Source organism: Loxodonta africana, chromosome 3 (assembly GCF_030014295.1).
Source record: "Loxodonta africana isolate mLoxAfr1 chromosome 3, mLoxAfr1.hap2, whole genome shotgun sequence".
Lineage (NCBI taxonomy): Eukaryota > Metazoa > Chordata > Mammalia > Proboscidea > Elephantidae > Loxodonta > Loxodonta africana.
This window is the reverse complement of record NC_087344.1, coordinates 50,996,934-51,022,643: the sequence shown is the minus strand read 5'-3', so window position 1 is coordinate 51,022,643 and position 25,710 is coordinate 50,996,934. Positions and strand designations below refer to the sequence as shown.

At 54.0% G+C, this 25,710-nt stretch overlaps 1 protein-coding gene across 2 annotated transcripts in view; it reads left to right on the top strand.

The window, feature by feature from the left end:
• EPHA2 (EPH receptor A2) overlaps positions 1–19,055 on the top strand; it is a 29,708-nt gene extending 10,653 nt beyond the window's left edge. The window contains exons 4-17 of one of the 2 annotated variants that reach the window (XM_003413448.4): positions 5,221–5,376; positions 5,496–5,828; positions 7,038–7,153; positions 7,591–7,744; positions 8,505–8,604; positions 9,132–9,187; positions 9,448–9,573; positions 9,667–9,852; positions 10,412–10,473; positions 10,585–10,794; positions 11,015–11,164; positions 12,016–12,209; positions 12,808–12,963; positions 18,059–19,055. In XM_003413448.4, the coding sequence (XP_003413496.2) occupies positions 5,221–5,376; positions 5,496–5,828; positions 7,038–7,153; positions 7,591–7,744; positions 8,505–8,604; positions 9,132–9,187; positions 9,448–9,573; positions 9,667–9,852; positions 10,412–10,473; positions 10,585–10,794; positions 11,015–11,164; positions 12,016–12,209; positions 12,808–12,963; positions 18,059–18,164 (2,105 nt within the window). In that variant the 3' untranslated portion in view covers positions 18,165–19,055. The remainder of the gene's footprint in view (positions 1–5,220; positions 5,377–5,495; positions 5,829–7,037; positions 7,154–7,590; positions 7,745–8,504; positions 8,605–9,131; positions 9,188–9,447; positions 9,574–9,666; positions 9,853–10,411; positions 10,474–10,584; positions 10,795–11,014; positions 11,165–12,015; positions 12,210–12,807; positions 12,964–18,058) is intronic. The other variant, XM_010593082.3, reaches the window with a different exon arrangement.
• The last annotated feature ends 6,655 nt before the right edge of the window (positions 19,056–25,710 follow it).

Here is a 25,710-nt window from a genome sequence, read left to right as displayed (position 1 = left end):
GAATTCCCTTCTTGAAGACTCCTGCTCCCTCAGTGGGCCTGGCCCCTTGGGGATGCCCCCTCCCCACTCTAGTTTCATTGTCCCCAAGTTCACAGGGACACTCCCTTCTAGGCACCCTGCTAAGCATTTCACAAGTGAGGTTTCCTTCAGTCTTCACAAACAGCCCAGAGAGACTGAGGACTTTTTATCCCTATTTTACACATGAGGAAACTGAGGCTCAGAGAGAAGAAAGGGTGACCAGAGACTGAAAGAGCTAGGGCTCCTGGCCCATGCCATGTGTCCTTCTACCCACAAACTGTGTGACCTTGGCGAGTCCCCCTCTGGGCTTTACTCTTCCCATCTGTAGAATGAGTGCGTTGGACCGGTGACTCTTAGGGACTCTTGCTGGCCCAGTGGATGTGACTGTGACTTTCTGAGCTGGCTTAGTCTGAGAATTCGGTTGCAAGCTATTGACAGCAACCTCACCATGTGTGGTGAGGAGGGGGTCCCAGCACTGGTGTCCTGAGTGGCCCAGGCCCACCTGTGGGCCCATGGCTGAAGGTCCTTAGGCAAAGTGGTCTCGGGCCAAGGCAGGGCTATTGGCAGAAACCCGGCTTCACTGGGACATGGCTGATCCCCAGGGTGGCGGCTCTGGCAAGCTGTTGGCCGTGACTCTCAGGCTTGTCCAGGCCTTAGTTCTGTGGGGCTTCCTCTGGCCTGGCAGAAGTGGGTGATGTGGGGGGGCAGCTCACACTATAGGCAAAGTCAGGTCCTGGCAGCCCTGCCGGCAGGCACTGGGCCTCTCCCTCCCTCTCCGGAGGTAAATGGGTCCCCAGAACGGAAGGAAGGAGGCAGGGAAAGCAAACAGGAGATAAAAGGCGGGTGTTAGGGAGAAAGCAGGAGGTGGAGGCTGGGGGGAGCGGTGCTTATCTCGGCTTGGTGAAAGAATGTGCCGGCGTGATTCCCCAGGGTGTGTATAAAAGGGGCAGGGTGCTGGCAGCAATTGGCCATGGGCACGGGCCCCCACTTCTGTGAGAAGCCACCAGGGCCTGAGTTATCAGCTCCCCTCTTTTGTGGGGTCAGTAACTTGCAGGTCCCTGCTTGTGGCCTGTCAGGTGGAGACAAAGTCCAGGCTATGTGTCCTCGGGCTGGGGTGACAAGCCATGATCACTAGCTGGGCCTGGCTTGGGGAGGTGACTGGCCTCAGGTGAATTGCCATCATGACCTCTTGACCCCACGGCCTCGCCACCACCAGCCAGGGAGGTGGTTGGCCCTGGGAGGAGGGATTTTGCCGGGGGCTGAACTTGCATCACAGCAGAGAGTGTCTGTCCCTGAGTCACTCCAAGCTGCCACCTTAGGGCCGGGCATCAGGAACTGGAAAAACTGGGGTGCAGCCCTGGGTGCAGCCACAGTGCCCCAGTTCCCTCACTTGGAATTGCCAGGCCTGCCAGGCACCTGGGGCCAGGGAAGTCTCCCCAGGCATGCCAAAGCCAGGGTTTTGTGCCAGGCAGGTGGGTGTCCTGGTGCACTGTGCCCATGGGGACCCATTAGGCACTGGGACACTGCTCACTCCATGGCCCTGGAGCATATGTCTAATGTGCACATGATAGTTCTTGCTATTTATTCATTCATTCAACAAACATTTGCTGGGCACCTACTATACGACCGATTCTGTCCTGGGCCATGGGACCCAGAGGACTTGGACGCCATTCCTGCTCACCAGCAGTCCTCACAGGGAAGCCTAATATGTGCAGAAATAATTTCAAATGGAGCACGAAAGCCAGCCTGTAAGCTTCTCCGGAGCAGAAACGGTGTTTATCTGTTTCACCACTATATCCCTAGCACCCAGAATTGTGCCAAGCATGTAGAAAGTGCTCATTTTCTATTTGGTAAAAACAAGATTGAGTAATAGATGCCCTAAGAGACACAAGGGGTCCAGGAATCGGCAGTATGGGATGGCCTTGTAGAGGAGCTTAAGCTGGGTATTGAAGGATGCATAGGAGTTTGCTGGGTGGCTAAGGGGGCACGTGGGTATTTGGTGTAAGTGCGTGTGGCCTCTCTTCCCTACTTGCCTGCCCAGAATGGAAATCCAACTAGGTAAAGTCAGGAAGACACAGGGGCTTGCTGGTGTCCTATGCAGTAACTTTGGGACCCCCAGGCCATGGCACACTCTAGCGGGACCCCAGGGACCAGCCCCGTGTCGTTCTGTGGTAGGAGGAGGGGCTGCACAGTCTCGTCAGGCAACTACATGCCCTGTTGATGCCGCCTCTTCGCTGCATTAACTGGCACATCCGCAGCGGAAATCTCTCCAAATTCCCTCTTTCCTGCCGGCAGCAGGCGGGCCGCCCCCGGGCTCTGGGGCCAAAGAATGGAACCTGTTTCTTCCCCCACTTCCTCCTCCTGGCACAGGGTGGGGGGTTTGGGAGAGACCACGCAGTGGGGAGTAGGAGGTGGGATCGTGGGGGGTTGTAGGCATCTGAAGCTTTCACTGGAATGAGCCTGAGTTTGGGCTGCAAAGGTGTGATTGGTTCCAGAGGCTGGGGCCTGCTTCCCCAGAGTACCCCAGCTCTGTGGGGTCTGGACCACCTGCAGCTGGCACTTAACCAGGGCACAGATATGCCCCTGGGTAGACAAGTTAGGGCATCTGGGAGAACTGAACTCCCAGGATAAACACAGCCTGGCTTTCTGGAGTCTCATCTTTGCTTGGAGATTTGGGGGAGGAGAGAGCTATTTTTGTCCTATAACAGATCTGTAGAGGAATGCAGAAGACACACAGATTTCTTAGCTGCAATGGGAGGCTTGGAAGACAGTTAGGGTTTGAGGGAGACAGCTCTGGCTGCCCCAACCTCCCTGGTTTAGTTTCTCCTCTTTTCTCCCCAGAGAACGCAGATGTTCCCCGTTTGAGAAGACCTGTGTGAAGGGGTGCCACACACATACACACGCCGATGCTCTGAAATCAGTCTTGAGATTTCCTGGCTGTTGAAGGGGTTTGGGACTTACCACCCTTCTCTTCTGGCTTGTTTTAGGATATCAATTTCCCTTCACTCCAAATTGAAGTTTTCCTGGGAATAGAGGTGACAGAGCAGAGAGGTTCAGGGTTGGGCATCCTAAAGACCTGGGTTTCAGTTTTGATTTCATGTCTATGTAGCCTGGAGACCTTGGACTAATTGTTTTCCCTCTCTGAGTGTCAGTTTCCACCCCTCCAAAATGGAATTGATGAAGGTCCCCAGGTGGTACAAGTGGTGTGTGGCCAGCTAATAACCAACAAATTTGGCTATTTGAACCCACCCAGTGGCCCCACGGAAGAAAGGCCTGGCGATCTGCTTCTGTAAAGGTTACAGCCCTGAAAACCCTCTGGAGCCGTTTTACTTTGTAACATATGAGGTCTCCTAAGTCACAAATCAAAAACAAAATCAACAACAAAATGGAATGACTGATATCAGAACCCATGTCCAGCAGGTTTATTGTGAGGGATAAATGGATGTAAAGTAGCTGCACACAGTAGGTGCTGGACCCGGGGTCACTGTTGATGATTCAGACTCTGGGCTCTCTCCACTGGAGGACTGGGGTCCGGGACCTCCTGTCCTGCTAGGTGGCCCTGGGCCAGCCCCCTCCCCCATAGTGTGTGTGCCCCAGCCCCTTCAGTGCCGTGCTGAGGTTTTGGTGGGGCAGGACGGAGGAGGGGGTGGGAGAGACTGCTCGTGTGGCCCCTGGGCCAGGACGGGGGTGGGGCTGGGCTGCCCAAGAGGTGCCTAAGGGCAGGGACGCAGCCTGACTCTAAACAGAGTCAATGACAGAAGCTGGGTGTCCTCTAGAGTCCTGTCCCCCACCTCCCAGACCCCCTTCCTACCTCTACTCACACAGGGGACTGGGCCAAGAGGGACTTGACAGTGTGTGTCTGACTGCCATCATTCCCTACTTTAAGCCTTCACTGGCTCTCCGTTGCCCCTAGGATAAAGTCCAGGCTCCTTGGCCTGGCCTGGAGACTCCTCAGCCTTGTTGCCTGCTGCTCAGTTTCTGTATTAACTACGCTCTTTCTTACCCCTAACTCCCTCTTCTAGTTATTTTGCCCTGCTGAACTCCTACTTAGCCTCTGAACTCCAGCTGAAATATCCCCTCTTTTGACTCCCCAGGCTCCTGGCAAAGGTAGTTCCCCTTCACTTCCTTAGCCCTTTGCCCACGCCTTTCTGGTGGACATTGCCACGTGCTACTCAGCCCCCTGCTCCCAGAGTTCGGGGGCTTTGTCTGTCTCATCTCAGAGTCTAGGCCCAGCCTGGGGCTGGGGACAGAAGAGGGTCAGTGAGTGATGAACTGAGTCATAGGCATCCGAGGACCCTCTCCACAGCCTTTGGCTGTGCTTCCTCCCAGGGAATAAACTAAAGGGGGTCACCCCACTCTGGCTACTTAGCAGCTGACCAAGGCCTGGGCAGTGCTGGATACCCCTGCACCGGGGGCACCATGTCTGGACAGCTTCCTGCCTATGGGGCCAGGAAGGGGCTTGGGGCAGGAGCAGGAGCAGGATAGGGCGGTGTAAGGAAGAAGCCTCCGGAGTCAGGTGCCTGAGCACCCAGCCAGCCGGGCCAGCATAGAACCTGCTACCAGGGGAGGAAGAGCAGCTTCCTGGCTGCCCTTGTAAGGGGCGGAAATGACTCGGCCCTGGAAGCAGATCCAGAGAAAACACTGAGGGGCTGGCCTTCCTGTTTCCTGGTTGGCCAGCCCCGGAACAGGAAGGTCCTAGGTGGGTTTTAAGGTGGGGGAAGAACCAAGAGAGCACCTGTAGGAGTGGTGTCCTGAGCAAGTGCGCTGGCTCATCAGCCAGGGGTGCTGATAGTCAACAAACACAGTGAAGTCACTGACCCCGGCAGCTCACAACCTAGGTGGGGCCCTGCTGGGCAAGCAGATGGGGCAGGCAGGGAGCAGGCTGTGCCAGACACACAGTGGGGTTCTTCAGAGCTGAAAGGGGAAATGTGGTCTGGAATGCCAAGCTCAATGGCACGGCACTTCTTTCGAGAGCCAGTGGGGAGTGATGGAAAGGTTTGGAGCTCCTGGGTGAGGCAACTTCCTGAGCGCCCGGTGTGTGCTAGGTGTTCATGCTGCATTTTCTCATCACAAGCAAACATTTTCCAATAAGAAAACAAGCCTGTAGGGGTTTAATGCCTTGCCTGGGGTCCCATGGCATGTGAGTGGAAAAATTGTTTGGGGTGGGAATAGATTCGCCTGAAATCCCTGTGTCTCCTCTAGCCTGCTCACCTGGATTCTTCAAGTCTGAGGCATCTGAGAGCCCCTGCCTGGAGTGCCCTGCACACACGCTGCCCTCCCTTGAGGGTGCCACCTCCTGCGAGTGTGAGGAGGGTTACTTCCGGGCTCCGCATGACCCACTGGCCGAGCCCTGCACACGTGAGTCTTGAGAGGGTCGGGGAGGGTGGCTGAGGAGGGCTTGGGGTGGGGTGGATGTGTCCAGAGCTACCTGTGCCCAGCTAGGCATTGACCATGCCCCAACCTCCCCCTCTGTGTAGGCCCGCCCTCTGCCCCACACTACCTCACAGCCGTGGGCATGGGTGCCAAAGTGGAGCTGCGATGGACGCCCCCCCAGGACAGCGGGGGCCGTGAGGATGTTGTCTACAGTGTCACCTGCGAGCAGTGTTGGCCTGAGTCAGGCGAGTGCGGGCCTTGCGAGGACAGCGTGCGCTACTCGGAGCCGCCACATGAGTTGACCCGCACCAGCCTGACAGTCAGTGACCTGGAGCCCCACATGAACTACACTTTTGCTGTTGAGGCCCGCAATGGCGTCTCGGGGCTGGTGACCAGCCGCAGCTTCCGCACAGCCAGCGTCAGTATCAACCAGACAGGTAAGGGCCGTAGACAGTGGCTATGCCCTATAGGACCTGCTTGGGTAGGCGGCCACCCAGAGCTGCAGCTCAGCTGTGTTCAGAGAGAGCCAGGAGAACAAATGGTTAAAGGCACAGACTCCGGAGCCGCATGTATATGCTGACTTTGCTACTTTGAGGTTGTGTGGCCACGGACAAGTTACTTAGCCTATCTGGACCTTGGTTTCCTTACCTGGAAAGGGGGATAATAATAGGGCTGTTGTCTTCCTAGTTCACTGTATAATGCTTGGGGTCTTAAGAGCTTGCAAGTGGCCATCCAAGGCACGACAATTGCTCTCTATTTGCCTGGAGCAACTGAGGAAGGAGAGTTAGGAATAGGAGGAGGATATGGAATGTGTGGCTGATTGCCTCCTTTGCCATGAGACCAGAAGAACTGGATGGTGCCCGGCTACCATGACTGAGCACTTTGAGAAAAGATTCCATAGCATAATCCTGATCAAAACGGGGAAAATGCAGAACAGAATTTCAAATTTTCATGGACTCCAGAATTTCTGAGCCACGGGGGCTGGATGAACCCCTGAAACTATTTCCCTGAGATAATCTTTAAACTTTAAAGCAAAAATATTCCCCAAGGTCTTCTTAATACCAAACAATAGTTTAGCTTAACTAATAAAAAATATATGCCTCGAGCATTACGCTCTTTTAAGAACTATCTATATGGGATCAAAGTGACAACACCAACTGGAAAGCTTAGATAGGAACCTTAGGGGGCAGTGAGTTTATGTTAATGGTGAGGAACAACTCGGAAAAGGAGGGCGTCACTGAAATGTACATGTAGAAATAATTGAATTCATGTATGTTTTGTAGTGTTTATTAACAACAGCAACAAGAACAAAAGACCTAAAAAATAGTAATAGAGTTGTTGAGAGGATTTAATAAATTATTATATGTCAGGCTGTTAGACCAATGCCTGATATTTAGAAAGGCTTTAGCAAGCGTCAGATTATTTTATTTGTATTATTTATGCATTCATTCATAGATACTCACCAAGCACTCTGATGTGCTAGGTGCTATGGTGGGGCTGGGCTGTTGGAGCTGGAAGTTAAGGATCCCAGGTTGGGATCTAAGGAGCCTGGCCTGCGGAGTTGTGGGTGGGACTGGGTCCATGTCTACTTGCCCCACCCCAGAGGTTGCTCCTCACACCCATCCCCTACCTGCTGTTCTGCCCAGAGCCCCCCAAGGTGAGGCTGGAGGGCCGTACCACCACCTCGCTGAGCGTTTCCTGGAGTATCCCCCTACGCCAGCAGAGCCGCGTGTGGAAGTACGAGGTCACCTACCGCAAGAAGGTAAACTCACTGAGGGTCAGGGCTTACCCCAGCTGGGCCGGAAGCAGGGGACATGCTGGTCGCGCAGATGCTTGTCACACCTCACAGCTTGTCTGGGGAAGCTCTGCTCTGCAGATGGGGAAACTGAGGCCTGGGCCTGCCTGGAGAGTTGCCCCTCCCTGGCCACCACAGCAAGGATTTCTGGGAGAGAAGACACAATGTTCTGAAATTCTGGGAAGAGGCAGTAGGGAGTGGGAGGAAAGAGCAAGGCCTTTAGGATCAGACAGCCCTGGCTGTGACCTTGAGCAAGTCATTCCACTCCTGAGCCTCAGTTTCCTCCTCTGTAAGAAGAGCATCCAGTTTGCTAACAGGTGAACCACCTTGCTGAGCAAGGGGATGGTCTCTGGAGGGCTGAGCTGATGCCCTGCCCCCCGTTTTGGCCTGTTCTCTACCCACAGGGGGACTCCAACAGCTACAATGTGCGCCGCACCGAGGGCTTCTCTGTGATCCTGGACGACCTGATTCCTGACACCACCTACCTGGTCCAGGTGCAGGCACTGACACAGGAGGGCCAGGGTGCCGGCAGCAAGATGCATGAGTTCCAGACGCTGTGTGAGTAGGGGGCCGGGCTGTGGGTAAAATGGAGCAGTTGGGACATATCAGGAGGAAGGGGTGGATGAAAGCCCTTGGGAATGCCCCCCCTCCTGTATGATAGAACTTTCTGGGGTGATGGTAGTGTTTTATACCCTGTTAGCAGTTTGGAGTAAGTAGATGTATACACTTGGCAAAGCTGATCAAATGGTACCCTGAAGATTTGTGTATTTAAGTTTTACTTTTAAAAAATCCATGAACAAATATTGAATTCAAGTAAAGTATTTGAATGCTAGAGTGTTTATGGGTGAAATAAAAAAAAAAAAAAATCCTTTTCCCAGTCAGCCAGAGCCTGAGACAGCTCTGTGTGGGCTCGCCCCAAGTCTGGGCTGGGGCAAAATTGAGGACTGGGGGTTGGAAGGTCAAGGACGTGCGCTCAGGGCAGTGTGGTGAGAAGGAAGGACATGGACTCTGGCATTGGCTGACTGAACTTCAAATCCCCACATTGTGGAGAGCCGGAGCTTTGCGTCCCATACGCCTGGAAACACCTACTGTGAAACCTTAGGGAAGCCATTTCCTTGAGTCTCTTATTTAGTCATCTGCGAAATGGAAATAATATTCCTCCTCTACCTGATATTCATGAGCCATCACAAGTAAAAGCCCCCACCACAGAGTAGATGCCCAGGTGTGTTGGTCCCCAAAGTGGGCCTTGGCTGCAGCAGGAGCGGCCATGGTTTGGGGTGTGAAGGCTCCTTTGTCATCAGATGGTCTCCCCCGACAGCCACAGAAGGATCTGGCAACATGACGGTGATTGGCGGTGTGATTGTTGGTGTTGTCTTCCTTCTGGTGCTGATTGGAATTGGCTTCTTCCTCCACCGCAGGTTCGTCAAAGCCCATGGCCCAGCTCCCCAGGGGCTCAGGTGGGACACAGAGGGGCGAGAACCTCAGTTTGCTGATCCGGAAAATGGGACTGATAGTAATCTACTCCCTGCCTCCCGGTGGTGTGAGGACGTAATGAGCTGTAAAGTGCTTAACACAGTGCCTGGCACACGGTGGGGCCTGGGATATGGCAGTCATTATCTCTGCTTTTGTTCTGAGTGATGTGTCCACACTTCCTCTGGACACGCAGGCAGGAAGTGCTGGGAAGCGCGAATGAGGGAAGCCCTCATTACGGCTGTGTACAGGGACCATTACGGGGTGGAGAACCCAAGGAGTAAGCCTCGCGCTTGCTCATTTCCTCTCCGCCTCTCCCCCTGCCTTCCCCATGTTCTCTGTTCCCATGATGAGTCTGAGCAGAAGGCTGAGCCCACTGATCCCCCTCAGGACACAGTGGGGTGCAGGTGGCTCCCCTAGCCAGAGTGGGCCTTGCTGACCTCCCTGTGTGCTTGTCCCCACGGGGTCTTTCCAGAAGGAGTAATCTGCGAGCCCGTCGGTCCTCGGAGGACGTGTACTTCTCTAAGTCAGGTGAGATGCAGCCCTTATCCACTCCCAGCCTGGTCCCCGCCATCCTCACCGCCTCCCCAGCTCTGGGCAGAGGTGGGGGCAGCAGGGCGTTCCAGGGCGCTGGGTGGGCCCACAGGCTTCCTCGGACAGCTGTATATCTCACAGCCTGGTCCAAGTCTCCAGAGGTCCCTAGTAATGTTGGCTCGTCCTTTCCTAGAGCGCTCCCCCACAGGGACCCTCCCCGAGCTACCTGTGACTCTACCTCTTTTCCCTTCTTCCAGAACAACTGAAGCCTCTGAAGACATATGTGGACCCCCACACATATGAGGATCCCAACCAGGCTGTGCTCAAGTTCACCACTGAGATCCATCCATCCTGTGTCACGCGGCAGAAGGTGATCGGAGCAGGTGAGGCTGGCTTGCTCTGCTGGGGGCCTGAGGAAGAGGGTGGCGGGCACTGGGCTGACTGGGGCACGCCTTCCCCTCCGTGCCTGCCCGCAGGAGAGTTCGGGGAGGTGTACAAGGGGACACTGAAGGCATCAGGGAAGAAGGAGGTACCTGTGGCCATCAAGACGCTGAAAGCCGGCTACACGGAGAAGCAGCGAGTGGATTTCCTCAGCGAGGCCAGCATAATGGGCCAATTCAGCCACCACAACATCATCCGCCTGGAGGGCGTCATCTCCAAATGTGAGCTCCACTGGAGATGGGCTGGGAGAGCCTCAGGGACCTCATCCACAGGGTGGGGTGCAGAGAGCTGCCCATGGGCCACCGGACAGAGCGCTGTCCATAGCTGTGCCCACAAGCACACCTATAATTGTGCCCACCTCCTTCCACACCTGTCCTGTATCCACCTCCCTCCATACCTGTGCCTACCTCCCTCCATACCTGTGCCCACCTGCCTCTACACCTGTACCCACCTCCCTCCACACCTGTGCCCACCTCCCTCTACACCTGTGCCCACCTGCCTCCATACCTGTGCCTACCTCCCTCCACACCTGTGCCCGCCTCCCTCTATACCTGTGCCCACCTCCCTCTGCACCTATGCCTGCCTCCTTCCACACCTGGGCCCACCTCTCTCCACACCTGTCCCTACCTCCTGCCCCTGCCTGTTCCCACCTCTGCGCACATACCTGTGTTCATGTACCCCCAACTCTTGTGCCCATTTCCCCTGAAAGCTATGCCCGTACCTCCCATCTGTGCCCCCCTCACTCCTGGCCATTCCTTAACCTGTGTTTACCCCCTGCAGACAAGCCCATGATGATCATCACTGAATACATGGAGAATGGGGCCCTGGACAAGTTCCTTCGGGTGAGCACGTGGGCTGGGGTGGGCAAGGGCAGGGGCCAGGGCTGGGGCCAACAGCTTGGGGTGCCCGGTAGGCCCTGGGCCAGCCATCACTGAGGGCCTGTGCTCTGGCAGGAGAAGGACGGCGAGTTCTCCGTGCTCCAGCTGGTGGGCATGCTGCGGGGCATCGCGGCCGGCATGAAATACCTGGCCAACATGAACTATGTGCACCGTGACCTGGCTGCCCGCAACATCCTCGTCAACAGCAACCTGGTCTGCAAGGTGTCTGACTTCGGCCTGTCCCGTGTGCTGGAGGACGACCCCGAGGCCACCTATACCACTAGTGTGAGTGGGAGGCTGACACCACTGGAGGGTGGGAGCCAGGAGGGGCCCGAAGCCTGAAGGGGTGATGTCGCCTTCGTCCCACTCCAGGGTCTGCTCCCCTGTACACCTGGGGCATGGACCTCAGAGGCAAGAACACCTCTGGGGAACACAGGAGAGGGGCCCTGAAGTTCTGGGGCTGGGCCAGAGGGGCAGTGGTGACCAGCTCTAGGTCCCCCTGCAGGGAGGCAAAATTCCGATCCGATGGACAGCCCCGGAGGCCATTTCCTACCGCAAGTTCACCTCGGCCAGTGACGTGTGGAGCTATGGCATCGTCATGTGGGAAGTGATGACGTATGGCGAGCGGCCCTACTGGGAGCTGTCTAACCACGAGGTAGGGACCCCTGCTGCCCAGGCCTGCTCTGGGCCTGAACTAAAACTCATTACCAAATCCCAGGCTGGGCAGAGAAGAGGCTTGGGGGCCAGTTTCAACTGGTATAGACACCATTCATTCCTTCATTCAGTTAATGTTTGCTGAGGGCCTGTTATGTGCCAGGTTTGCGCTGTGTTCCAGGGACCTAGTCCTGTTTACAGTCCAGAGAGTGAAACCACAAGGAAGCAAGCAGTGGGGTGTGTATGCACATGCGAGTGCATTTGTACGCGTGTGTACATTCTTATGTGTGCCTATGCCTGTGAGCATGTGTGCACACATGTGTGTGTATGTGTGTTCATTTGTATGTGCATGTGTCCATTTGTGTGCATGCATGTGTGTGTGTGTGTGCGCACACAGGTGCCTGGTGCCTCATCCAGCCTGGGTGCCTCCCAGAGAAGGCTCCGTCTCTGCTGAGACCAAGGGCAGAGTAGCCAGCCAGGTGAAGAGGAGGAAGGGGAGACATGCTCCAGCCAAAGGCAGCCGCATGTAGGGAAGTCTAGAGGCTGGAGGGAGGCGGGGCTGCAGGGCACACAGTGTGGCTGTCACCTGAGGTACCCTGTGAGGGAGCGGGCTCAGGAGTCCCTTTCTCCTTAGAACTCAGGAAACTGCCCCTTAGCCCTTGCCCTTTGTACAGCTCCAGAGGTTGTATGTCGGGCTCAAGGAGGCCCATTCCATCTGTTTCCGGATAGCCCTTCCTCTTCCCTGCCTACCTGTACGCACTGGGGCCCCCAGAGGGCCTTCATGGGCTTGGAGGCCATGAGCGCTGTCCCAGATCTCCATGGCTGCCTCCTGTGACCATCCTGCCCCTCCAGGTGATGAAAGCCATCAATGACGGCTTCCGGCTCCCCACGCCCATGGACTGCCCTTCCGCCATCTACCAGCTCATGATGCAGTGCTGGCAGCAGGAGCGTGCCCGCCGCCCCAAGTTCGCTGACATTGTCAGCATCCTCGACAAGCTCATCCGAGCTCCCGACTCCCTCAAGACGCTGGCTGACTTCGACCCCCGGTGAGTTCCATGCTGCCTGCCTGGGGCAGCCTCAGTTTCACTTCCGTAGGCTCCCGAGCCAGTTCAAGATGGTGGTCTGCCAGAGGGAGACCCAGAAGTTATGCACAGGCTTTCCTTAGAGTGGACAGGGGATGGCAATGTCATACTAATAGAAACAAGCAACATCTTTGTAAAAGTCCCAGCACTGCACTCAGACCTTAGCATGTTTTAACTCATTTAGACAACCTATGAGATGGTCCTATAATTATCCTCATTTTGTAGATGAGGAAATCAAGGCACAGACGGATTAAGTAAGCGACCAGGCAGGATTGCACATCTAGGAACCTGAACCCCTGCTCTTAACATTTTGCTATTTTGCAGTTACGGGTGATGGTATTATTAGTGGGTGCAGAAGTGGAGTAGTAGAAATACTTCTAGAATACTCCAGTGTGCGAGGCTGTCTCACTGAACCCTGCCTGACTTGGCTCCCCAATGCCCAGGTGGGGAAACGGAGGCACAAGACCGCTGGATGAACTGAATGTCAGGGAGCAGCAGGCATAGGGCCCAGGGTGGGCTAGCTGCTGCAGCTCCCCTCAGTGATGGGCTGGTCCTGTCGCAGGGTGTCCATCCGGCTGCCCAGCACCAGCGGCTCTGAGGGGGTGCCCTTCCGCACCGTGTCTGAATGGCTTGAGTCCATCAAGATGCAGCAGTACACGGAGCACTTCATGACAGCTGGCTACACTGTCATCGAGAAGGTGGTGCAGATGACCAATGAGTGAGTCGGCCCAGCCCTGTGCCCACCCACCCACCTGCCTCCCACCCTTCAGGGCTGCCTCCAGCTCCATCCACCCTCTGCCCTTCTCGCCACCCTCCCAACACTCCATTCTTCTCACTCACTCTCCTTCTCTTTTGGGGAGAGAGGCTCGATGGGAAGGGTAGGAGGCAGGTCTGCAGCCAGCATTTCTGGGCACCCACTCTCAGCACCTTCCTCTTCCTGTGTCTTTTCCAGAACGGGAAAATAATTAGTAATTACAGTCGCTACCATTTGTTGAGCTCTGACTATGTGCTGGCTCTGTGCTTGAGCACTTTGAATCAGCGCTCATGATGTGGGTGGGTCCTGTTGATACCCTTACTGGATAGGTGAGAAACAGGTGCAGAGAGGTGTGGTGACATGCCACTAGGGCAAGAGGAAGACTCCAGCTCTGGTCAGCAGGCACCAGAGGTCCAGGACCTTAGTGGCTATCAGTGGAGAAATTGAGGCTCAGAGAGGTTATAGGGCCTACTTCAGGTCCCACAGTTGGTAGGAGGGAATCATCGTCTGAGTGAATCCCCTATTAGCCTTGTGAACAGGCATGATTATTCTTTCTCCATTTAACAAATGGGAAATTGAGGCAGAGAAAGGTTACATAGCTTGCCTGAGGTCACATAGCCTGTTAGGGGCAGCATTCCTCCCCAGGATGCTAAGGAGAAATGGGCACAGTCCTGAGATCTCTTGGCTGCCGCCCAGGAGAGGGAGCCCTGGTCCAAACCTCACTCCCCTCCTCCCGCCCCCTTCCCCCGGGCGCCTCTCCCTACGTGTTGACTCTCAGCCCTGTGCTCCATCCTGGCAAGAAGCGCCACTCACCCCCTGCTGGCCCTGGGCTTGACCTTTTGTCAGGCTGCCCCGTGGGAGCATGTCTTTCCTTTCCAGCTCCAGCATGGGGACCTTTCCCGACACAGCTTTGGTGCAGACACTTCCTCCTGTCCCAAGAGGGAGAAGACATTATCCTCTTAGCCTTTTGTCCTTCTAAAAATAGTGGTAGGTCCCAACAGCCCAGCCCAGCTTGTACAGGGTCCAATGTCGTCATGACAGGAATGGGCCCTGGGGCCGGGAGGTTTTGGGAACCACATGGAAGGGCAGCCCGGGTGTCCCACAGTTCTGGGTCACAGAAGTTCCGGGATTTGGGCTGGTGCGTGATTATTCTCTGGGGCCTCTGGAAACCACTCAGGCTTCTGACCTGCTGGCCAAGGCCTCTGGGACCAGGCCATGGCCCACCCCAGGGAACAGCCAAGGATGGGAATTAGGCATCGGACAGAGTGACCAGAAGGAGGCGTGGGTGGGGGGTAGGGTAGGGTGTGCACTGAGCGGAGGAGACAGGTCCCAGGACCTCTTGTTGCCAGCCAGCTGCAGTCATAGCTTGGCCTCTGCAGTCACACTTGGGTTCAAGTTCACATCTGCCGCTTCCTAGCAGGTAACCTTGATCAAATCAGGTTTGCTTTTTGAGTCTGGGTCTTTTTTTTACCTGCACACCTGATACACAGTTGGGGCATAGTCCATGGCACTCTCTTGTCCTCCACTCACTTGCTCTCCAGCCACCATCAGTGGGTAAATGCCAGGGTCCCTGGGCTCCCTCCTTTTCCCTGAAACCCTGGAATAGCACCCTTCACCCCTCCCACCTGACAACGCAGCTTCTCTTCTGGGTGACCAGAGCTGAAGGCAAGGAGAAATGCTTACAGGAAACACATGTTCTTAGAAACTTCCCGGAATAGCCCGGGGTGCTCCTCTGCCAATTCCTTTCCCACGAGCAGGGACGGGGCTGTCTTGGATTGATGGAGGCTGTGTGTGTGTGTGTGTGTGTTTTGTTTTGAAAAGGCCTGGATAAACGCAGGAAGTCATTCATCGCTCCCTCCACCTCCCACTGGCCTGTTGGTGCTCGGAGCCGGGGCCTGAGTAACTCACAGCTACCCCTACCTCCTCCTTCACCTACAACTCTTTCCACTTAAGTGGGGAATCTCAAAGCACTTTTGACAGCTGAAAGCTGTGTCTACACATCCCTTGGATCCCAGCCAGTGGCTCTGAGATAGTCTTAGGATAATTCAGCTCCTTTCCCAGAGAGGTCCTCGTTCAGCGGTGATATAGGCTCCAACATCCAACCCCTTCTCCCCTTGTCCCTCTGCCACCTTGGGGCTGGCTGCACGCTCCCCTATGGCCCCACAGCCACCATCTTGGTCTCAGCTTGAGCTTTCGCCATGTAATTTTGGAGTCAGTTGGGTTTCTAGCTAGAGTAGTGGTTCTAACCTTTTTTTTTTTTTTTTTTGAGAAGCCAGTGAAGATGGTGGGTATAGTATCCCAGGCAAAACCCCACCCAACAGTAGGGCCTGACAGCGTCCTCTGAGGTGTTGAGGGCACAGGCCAGTGCTGAGGGAGCGTTTGCTGGCAAAGTGAATAACCATATGCGTGAGGCTCCGGGAGCCATTTCTCACTCTCCTTGTGTCCAGGACAAGCACATAGTAGGTGCCCACTATGTGCACATGGCCTTTGAATTTTCCAGGGCCAGGGCTGGCAATGTGTATGCTCGGGAGAAAGACCAGGCAGTGTAAAGGTGGCCTCTCTCCTCTGAGGAGAATTGATGGGGATGACCGCCCTGACCCCTGAGGGCAAAACAGCCTGGGGCAGGGGCAAGTTTGGGGTGGTCTGCAGTAGACCCCAGGAGCCTGACCTGTCTATGACCCTCTTCCCAGTCTGTCACTCTGTTTGTGGTTAGGAAATGAAGTGGAGAAAGGAAGGAAAAGCTTTGTGTTGAAAGAGGAGGGGGCTGGGCAGGCTGCTCTGGAGCATATAGTTGAAGCCTCTCATTTTATATATGAAGAAACTGAGGCCCAAAGACAGACTTCTTGTTCTGTGCCATCAAGTCAATTCCAACTCATAGCAACCCCATGTGACAGAGTAGAACTGCCCCATATCGTTTCTAGGCTATAATCTTTATGGGAGCAGATCACCAGGTCTTTTCTACCTCTGAGTTGCTGGGTGGGTTTGAACCTCCAACCTCTCGGTTAGCAGCTGAGTGCTTAACCATTATGCCACCAGGTCTCCTAAAGACAGACTTGTTAGTTGTTGTTGTTAGGTGCCGTCGAGTCGCTTCCGACTCATAGCGACCCTACGCACAACAGAACGAAACACTGCCCGGTCCTGCGCCATCCTTATAATCGTTGTTATGCTTGAGCTCATTGTTGCAGCCACTGTGTCAATCCACCTCGTTGAGGGTCTTCCTCTTTTCCGCTGACCCTGTACTCTGCCGAGCAAAGACAGACTAGACCTGCCCAAAGCCTTGATGTGAGTCCAAGGCAGAGTGAGGACAAGAATTCGACCTCCTCCCTCCCAGCCTAGGACTTTGGCCTTCCACGTGGGCCTTGGTAGCCATCTCAGTTCCCATTGTATCAGATTAACCTGGAGGAAGGGTGGCTCAGTCTCTACTAGAGTATTCATTCATTCATTCACTAGATCCTTCCTGAGGACCTACTGGGTACCAGGCCCGTACTGGATCCCGGTGGGGTAGGTGTAGGGGATGGTTCTGAGGAGACAAGGGCTCAATCCTTGGCCTCATGGAGCCCACATAGCCGACTGATTCTTAAACTGTACGGCCAGGATCTTCTCGGGTCTGATAAAAATGCAGACTCTGCCGCACCTTCAGAAATTCACGTTCAGTGGGTCTGGGGTTGGGCCTTTTCAGTAAGAGCCCCCTTCCTTGGTGGTCAGAGTAGTTGTCTGGGAGCCACACTTTGAAACTTGTAGGTGTGGGGAAAACACTTCTTTTTCAATAGCTTCCAACTGCCCAACTGCAGGTGGTAGGTTAGGAAGTTCCTCCAAATGTCTGACCTCTGGTCTTCCTGCTGCAGGAAGCTGCCCAGCCTCTGGGACGTCCTTGAGCCTACCCTTCCCGTGCACCTGGGTCTGCCCTTCCCTGCTCAGCACTTCTCCAGAGGCTCCTGAGCCTGTGGGAAAGCCATGTCTCCAGAATTGCAAATAGGAGCTTGCACCGTGTAATTAGCCAGGTTTACAGCCAAAAGAAGGCCCATAAAAACCTGGGTGTTTTCATGGGTTTGAGCTGGTGGGTGAGGACGGCAGAGGAAAAAACTCCCAAAGTGGGCAATAAACGTCCTGCTCCTGGGCTCCTGGGAACATAAGTGGTTTTACAAGGGAATGAGGGGCAGGTAAGGGGGGAGCCCAGGGGAGCCTGCACCTCTTGGGAGGTGGGGGAGGCAGGGCCGTGGGCTCCTGGGAACATATTTCCATCTGGTCCTGATGCTGCCTTTCCCCTCTGCCCCCAGCTTCTAGGGGCACCCACTCTCTAGTTGGGCACTATTGTCCCATTTTATGGGTAAAGAAATTGAGATTCTCTTAAAGCAAGAAACTTGCCTCAGGCGATCCAGTCACCAGATCTGGAAGCCCCTCCCATTCGAGACCAACAGAGCTTTAACCCTTGATGGTCCCTCAGCAGGTGTTTCCAGAGTCCTTCCTCAGTTACTGGCAGTAAAAACTTGGAAAGGGTGAGGGTGAAATAAGGTGATGGTCAGGAGAGACCTTGAGCAAACAACCCTAGGGAGTCTCGAGCATCCAGGCACCTGGTGACAGCATAAATGCCACCTGGGGAGGAGGCCTCACTCAGCTGGGGGCATTAGGGACAGACTCTCTTGCGGGGAAGAGATGTTTGATCACAGCTGGTTTGGTTTCTACCTCTTGGCTGAGTGACCTTGGACAAGTCACTTCACCTCTCTGAGCCTCAGTTTTCAAACCTACAAAATGGGAGTGAAGATGGCACCCATTTTACCAGATTATTGTGAAGATTTGATGAAAAAGCTTCTCGCAGGGTTTATGATTTTCCTAACTTTGTTGATGTTGGAGCTTCTTAGCAAGCTGTTGGGAAGTGGATCCTCCTCTGAGGCCTCAGGCTAACTGGACCTCTCTCACCTGCAGGTCCCCAAGGCCCCCTCTCTGTCCCCTTCCTCTCCCCACCTCTGCCTCCCTCTCACAGCTGCCCACCACCCCCTGTCCAGCCCAGCCCCTCCCCTGCTCTGGCCCTAATTCTCCCTCTCTCCTTCGGTGCCCTCAGCGACATCAAGCGGATTGGGGTGCGGCTGCCCGGCCACCAGAAGCGCATCGCCTATAGTCTGCTGGGGCTCAAGGACCAGGTGAACACGGTGGGGATCCCCATCTGAACCCCACGAGTGCCGCTTGCCCCCCTTGGCCAAGAATACTTGAAGAAACAGAGTGGCATCCCTGCTGGCTCAGCACTGGGCCACCAGAGATCTTATTTATTTCTAGCTGTTCCTTATCAATGCCACCCTGAGGGCTTTGCTGGGGGGGAGGGGAAGGTGGGCCTAGGATGACACCCTGGTCTGAACTGAGGAGTCGCTCAGGGATCCCCTGCTGGGACCTCTTCCCCTGGAAGGAAGCCAAGCACTTAGCAGGCACCACCATGTTCCAGAACCCCTGGAGAAGGAGCCCCCCAAGGCCTTTGGACAAAAAGGGGAACATTTCCAAACCGACTGACTTCCTCTTTGCCTTCTCCCTTGAGACGGTTTTGGGAGATGGGGGGATTAGTCCTTGCCATGTGAACAGGGTACCTCATCACTCTTTACAAGAAGACAGACGGTGAACTCTGCTCGGCGTGAAGATCCCAAAAGCCCCCCTGCTCTACCCAGTGCCTTCTTTAGACCCCCAGGCCCCATCCTCAGCCCCAAAGGGCCAAATTCTTGCTTCCCAGGGCCCTCATGGATGCTTGGTTGTGTTGAGATTTTTTAAATATATATTTTGTACCTTGTGGAGAGAATGTGTGTGTGGCAGGGGCCCCTCCGGGGCTGGGGCAGAGGACAGCCTGTGTCAGACATTCCCAGGGCTGGGGGGCCGGTGCTGGCAGGCCTTTCCTGCCTGTTCCCCAGTTCACCAACCTCTTATCTCTTAAACTTTATGATTCAGTCAGTGTTAATGATTTTGTTTTGTTGTGTATTTTTTTCGAACCTTAATTTATTATTATTTTTTTTTATATTTATTGTTAGAAAATGACTTATTTCTGCTCTGTAATAAAAGTTGCAGATGATTCAAACTGATCTTGGCTTTGAGTCATTGGAGCAGCAGTGGGGTCAAAGGGGCCTCCTGTGCCAGGAGTAGTGGGGAGTGAAGGGCTCACTCCCACCTCGAGTGTTTGAACAGCTTCTTGTGTGATATAGATGTGTCATGTAACCCTGGAAGTTGGGGTGGATGAGGGGTGGACAGGGTGCCTGGGGAGCAGACCCCACGGAGCCCAGCCAACATGCCAGCAGGCCCCATCACCTTTGATCTAGAAGCTTCTGGAGAGAGTGGTTAAGAGCAGCCATTGGCTTCCCTCCCATGTGTCTTCATGGAACTGTTGAAATAGATTCATCGACCACTTGTGTAGGGCTCTGAGGTTTACAAAATCTTCTCACATGTTTAGGCTTGTTGGAGCCTCAGTCGTCTGTTACGAGTTTTATGGGCACCCCCATTTTACAGAAGAGAAAAACTGAGGCTGTGCCCAATGACTGGGCTTGCCCAAGTCCACACAACAAGTTAGGGGCAGAGTCCAGAACTGAAAGCAGGGCTGGGAATCCCAATTAGACTCTCTGCTCACAGATGAGGGAACTGAGGCTCAGAGACGTGCAGTGACTTGTTCAAAGTCACACAGCAGAAGTAGCAGAGTCCTTGTGGGAAGCCAGATCCCCAATTTCAAACCCAAGCATTCTCTGCTATACCAGGCTGCTGCCTGGCAGGCAAGAGGTTGTTCACAGTGGGGCTTGGGAAGGTGCATGGGCACCAGGGACACAACAAAGCAAGCAGAGATGATCTGGGGCATGGGTGGAAGTCTTCCTGGAGGAGGTGACCCCAGAGCTGAGACTCAGGGATGATTAGGAATGATGCAGGCAGAGTAAGGTGCAGAGGTGTGAAGCTGCATGGTTGTGCAAGGGAACCACAATTTGGTGTGATTAGGGTGTGATGTGGGTGTTGGAGAGGTCTCCAGGGCAGGTCCAGGAGTGGGGATTTTAAGTTGAGGGCAATGGGGAACCTCTGAAGGTTGTAAGCAGAGTGTGGCTTGACACTATGGTCCAAACAGAAGTCACTAGTAGAGGCAAGCCCAGCACTCAGGCTTCCTGATTCCCAGCCCTGAACTGCGGGGAGACGGGAGAAACACTGGCAGCACTGGGGGAGTGCTCAGCCAGCTCAGGGGTCTCAGGGCTGGCCTTGTCTGACCTGACTCCCTCCTGCTGCAGGATAGCTGTCTCCAGGGGGAGCTGGCCCTGGGTTTGGCCCACCCAGCATCAGTGAGGCCCTGCCAGTGTTGGGTGGGGCTGGGTTTGGGTGAGGCAAGGGAGTGGAGGGATCAGCTGGCCAGGACTTTCTCCCATTAGCACTGGGCTGCCTGGGTGTGCTGGGCTATGGTGGGTGAATTAGGCCTTCCTGGTACCCAGCCCCTGCCTGGCCTGGCCCAGGTGGCTGCAGTGGTTCTATGGCTGAGCTATGCCTACTGCCCCCACCACTGACAAACCTGTCAATCCAGAAGAGAGTGATCCTACAGCTTTCAAAACTCACAGAAATCTGGGCTGGAAGGGTAAGTCGAGGCCAGACCGGAGACCGGAGCCACATTCTCAAAGTGGTTCAGCTACCCAAGGGCCCCACTGGAGCAGGATTGACTGGATATATGAAGTGGCTTGGCATGGGTGGGAGAGTGGTCCTGATGTGTGCTCTCTCCCTCGGAGTCCTGATAGGCACGTATGGCCCTCTTAAGGGTCCAGAGGATGCACAGGCCTGTGGGCCAGTGCTTAAAGGCCAGAGAGCCATGGTGACAGCTGTCCAGAGCCTCTGACAGACCCCACAATTGGTAGGAGGGGCAGCTTTATTTTTAAATTAAAGCAAACTCAGATCTGTCCATTGAGAGTGCCTGGGAGCAGTGACATCCCAGTACCAATGAGCACACATAGTGCCCAGATCTTGGCTCCTAAATACCTCTCTCCATAGCTCCTTGGAGAAATGACTGATTCTAGTGCTGAGACAGGGAAAATGTAAAATGAGCTTGTAGTGCTAGGAAGTAAGGAAGTTCTCAAAAAACAAACAGATGGGGGCATGGCAAACAAACTCAGGATCTACCCTGAAAGAGCTCCCAGTGATCAAAAGCTAGAACAAGCTGAGCTACGAAAATAACATAGTATTAGATTACAACCCAAAGTATAACATAAATATACACGAGTTCATACTGATACAAAAATAAACAATTGAATAAATAAATACATGGGGGAGACTAGACAAATCTTCCTTACAGAAGAATTCCAGATAGTTTGTGTAGCTGCTCCCATCTCCCAATAATAAAAAAAAAAAACCAATAGGTGGAGCTTAATTCCCCTACTGCCTTTAGTGTCGACTGGACTTAATGTCTCACTTCCAAAGAATAGAAGTAAAGAAAGGGTTAACAAAAAGTAACTTTACAGTGGAGAAACCTGGCAAACACTACCAGTAACCAAGTGATCAAAGTTAACATGACCAGTGCAAAAACAAAGAAGCCAACTCAGAGCAGAGGGGAAATTTTGCTGGAATTGAAGATCGGGTATCAGCCAACACTCATACAAGGTTTATTGTGTGTCACCCATTGTACTGTGTTTTGCAAGTGTTGACTGGTTTAATCCTCACAACAACCCTGTGAGGTGGGTACTATCATTATTCCCATTTTACACATTTGAACAGGGAGGTTAAGCAACATGCCAGAGCCACCCAGCTCATGAACGGCAGGGGCAGGAGGCAAGCCCAGGCAGTCCATGCCCATAGTCCCCCGCCTGCGCCATGCCACAGGGCCCCTGATAAAATGGTTTCCATTTTGCCGCCCTCAACTGCTGAGGAAGAACATTCTCCACTCTGCCATAATGGGTACATCCTTAGACATGGTCTGAGAAGCACCGGTTCTAGTGAAACTGAGGCCCCCTAATCCATCCAAGGTCCCCAAAAGCCACAATGCCCTGTGCCCCACGCATCCAAGTGGCAGACAATGGAAAGATGGAGCTGGGTTTGCTGCTTTGTTCCTTGTCTTAGTGGACATTTCCTGCTCTGTGCCAGGCCAGCACTGGGCACTGGGGCCACAGAGGTAGGTCAGGTCCTGTCCTGTCCTCAAGGCGTTCTCAGTCTGATGGGGGAAGCAACGGCTCTAGAGTGGGACCCCGAATAAGGGGAAGGAGTTGGAAGCTGGAAAGGGCACTTGACCTGGCCTAAAGATTCAAGCAGGCTTCCTGGAGGAGGCCAAGGACAAGTGAGGAGAGATGAGGCGTGTCCTCAGAAGTGTCTGTCTCTAACCTGATACCCCCTACCATGCTCCAAACCTCTGTGCAGCGGAGGGTGTGGGGGGTCTGAGTCCTCCTCCAGCCCCTGGGCCCCATTCTGCCTCCATTATCCCCAACCCATGGTTGTAGTACCACAAGCGCCCTAGGAACCAGCCTCTGCTTTCACTCCCACCCCTGGCAGAACCTTCACTTTGACCTCAGTCATCTCAGCTGGGAAGTGGGCTCCCAGCTGCAGGATCCTTGGCAGCCTTTGATGTTCTCAAGGAAGGCCTGCAGGAGATGAAGCCAGCAATTACAGGGTATAGGGCAGGAGTCGTCCTCCTCTCCACTGCTCCCAGTCTGGGTGGCAAGTTAAAACAGTGTTGTCGGGCCCCTGCCTGGTTGTCTAATTAGTTAGCAAATCCTGGAGGAATGGGCAAGCCCTCAGCCCTCCTTCCTGCCCACACCCTCTCAGCTCCTGCTGTGGCCCAGTGTCTGAGACAGGGCCCTGCACAGTAGGCACTGCTAGAAGAGAGGCTGAATGAACTCTCACAGGAAGTGTGTGAGTCCGCAGCTCGGCCTCTCCATGCCTTTGCCCAGGCTGTGCTCTATGCCTAGATCACCCTTTCCCAGGATCAACCTCTAGCACCCAGTTGGCCCTCAATAAATATTTGCTCAATAAGCAAATGAGTGAGAGGGCAGGGGTTGGGTTTTTAGGACCTGAAGGGCCCAGTGGAGTCATATGGAAAATCTCTCCTCCCTGGAGAGATATTCAGATATTCAATATCTCAAGACCTGGTTGTATGTGGGGGTAAAAATACTGTCACTATCAAGTCAATTCCAACTCATGGCGGCCCCATGTGTTACAGAGTAGAGCTGCTCCATAGGATTTTCTTGCCTGTAATCTTTACAGAAATAGATTGCCAGGCCTTACTTCCTTGGTGCCCCTGGTTGAGTTTGAACCACCAACCTCTAGGTTAGTAGTAGAGAGCAAGCCATTAGTGCCATCCAGGGACCTTGTTTGTGGAGTAAGCACTGCACAGACGCTCCAGCTCCCTCTGGCCAGCTGGAACATGCAGGCTGTGAAAGAGAAGCAGTCAAGTATTTCTAAACACCTACTATGTGCAATGGATAAGAAAGAGTGAAGAAGAATTGACGCCTTTGAATTTTGTTATTGGCGAAGAATATTGAATATGCCATGGACTGCCAGAAGGACAAACAAATCTGTCTTGGAAGAAGTACAGCCAGAGTGCTCCTTAGAAGCAAGGATAGTGGGACTTTATCTCATGTGCTTTGGACACGTTATCAGGAAGGACCAGCCTGGAGAAGGACATCACGCTTGGTAAAGTAGAGGGTCAGCAAAAAACAGGAAGACCCTCAGTGAGATGGATTGACACAGTGGCTGTAACAATGGGTTCAAACATAGCAACAATTGTGAGGATGGTGCAGGACTGGGCGGTGTTTTACTCTGTTGTACACAGGGTTGCTATGAGTCGGAACCTACTCAACAGCACCTAACAACAACGACGTGCCAGTCACCACGCCAAGCCTGAGACACTCATTGTCTAATTGAAGGATCACAGTGTATCTATCTGCAAGGCATGGATTTACCCCCATTTTACAGATGGGGCCACTGAGGCTCATAAGGTTATAGTAATCAGACCAACAGCCCACAGGTAGGAGGTGACAGAAGAGGATAGCAGTGGCTTCACTAGGGAGATGCGGTAGGCGCAGATCACACTGGGTGACACTGTCAGAAGACGTGACACCAAAATGACTGTCTATAAAATTTTTGTGCAGCTGTTTCAGCAGAAATTTAATATTTTTTATAAAAATATCCCTGTAGTTAGCTATAACAACAAAATTTTTTTGTAAGCCCAGCTTACATGTATCAATATACTTATAAGGCTAGAACTCTGTGCTAATTTCCTTCTTGAACCTTCTAACGCACTCCAGTCAGAGCTGTCATTATTACCCAATTGCAATGATGCTTTGAACCACGTGGTTTCGTCTGCACATGCTACAAGCACGCGCTGTTGTTTTCGAGCTGGATTTTGTCAACTTTTCTGGTGTTTTAGCTAAAATATTGTGGTAATTAGCACTGGGGATGGACCATGAGTTACAGCACTGGGTGACACCAACCCTAGTGACACTACTGCGGGATAGGAAACAAGGGTCATCTCTTTCTACTCTCTGGCGCTGAGTGAAGTTCAGGGGTTTTGGGGATTCTTAGGGAGCAGGGCAGTGGGAAGACTCCCGGACAAGAAAATGAAGTCGGGGTTCTGTTGGGCACCTCCTGTTGGCGTGTCTCTCAGTGTCTCCGGTTCTGTTTATCTATCTGTAGCACGGAGGGCTCAGAGAAGTCCATCTTGGCTGGGATGAGGGGTCCCTGCCCACCCCTCACCACAGACTTGCCCGCTCCCAGTTCCTGGCGCCCTCACCCCAGGCAGTCCAGGCACAGGCCTCACTCCAGCCCCTCTCGGGTCTGGCTTTCCAATCCAATCCCTGGCAGCAGCTCTCTGTCGGTAGAACTAGGCCCCAGTTTCTGGGAAGCAGCAGCCGCATTCCGCCCCTGCTGGGGTGGGGGCCCCTTTCTCCCGCTGGGCCGGGGCCCTATTTCAGCAGCCTCATCACATTCCCAGCGGTCTCAGCAGCCCAGATAGACGGATGCTGTTTCCACACTGGTCTGGCAGAGCCAGGCAGTTGCATGACCAGGTATCCTGCTGGGGGAAGGGGCCTTTCCCCAGGCCTCAGGGGCCAAGCAGACCAAGCTCAGCATCTGGGCCCAGACAGGCACACCCTAGCAGCCCCCCGACACTCATATGCTATGCCCACTCCCCCAAACTCCACACCCACCCGTTGCACTCTGCACCCCACTCAGCCTCCCCAGACCGCCCTTCAATTCTCCTGACGCTGAAACTGCTCCTCCACTGGGCCCCTCCCCCGCATCCCCACACACAGTCCCTCTCTTATTCCTGCCTGTGGCAACTGTACCACCCTTCCAGGTCCAACTCAAATCCTGGTCCTCCAAGACACCTTTGCAGAACCACCCTGCTGCCAACCGGTGGGGAAAAATCAACCTGCCCGCCCGCCACCCGTGCCCCTCATCACAGCTTACAGATCACAGCAGGGAGCCAGCCTGTTTGTCCCTGGCACTCTACTCTGAGCTGTCCCACTTGTTTCTTTGTGTGTGTGTGTGTGTGTGTGTAATGAAGTGATGTTGTTGTGTCGTTAGGTGGTGTTGGCTTGGTTCCCAGTCATAGCGATCCTATGTACAACAGAACTAAACTCTGCCCAGTCCTGCACCATCCTCACATTCGTTCCCATGTTTGAGCCCGTGGTTGCAGCCACTGTGTCAATCCATCTCATTGAGGGTCTTCCTCTTTTTCGCTGTCCCTCTGCTTTACCAGCCATCATGTCCTTCTCCAGGGACTGGTCCCTCCTGATA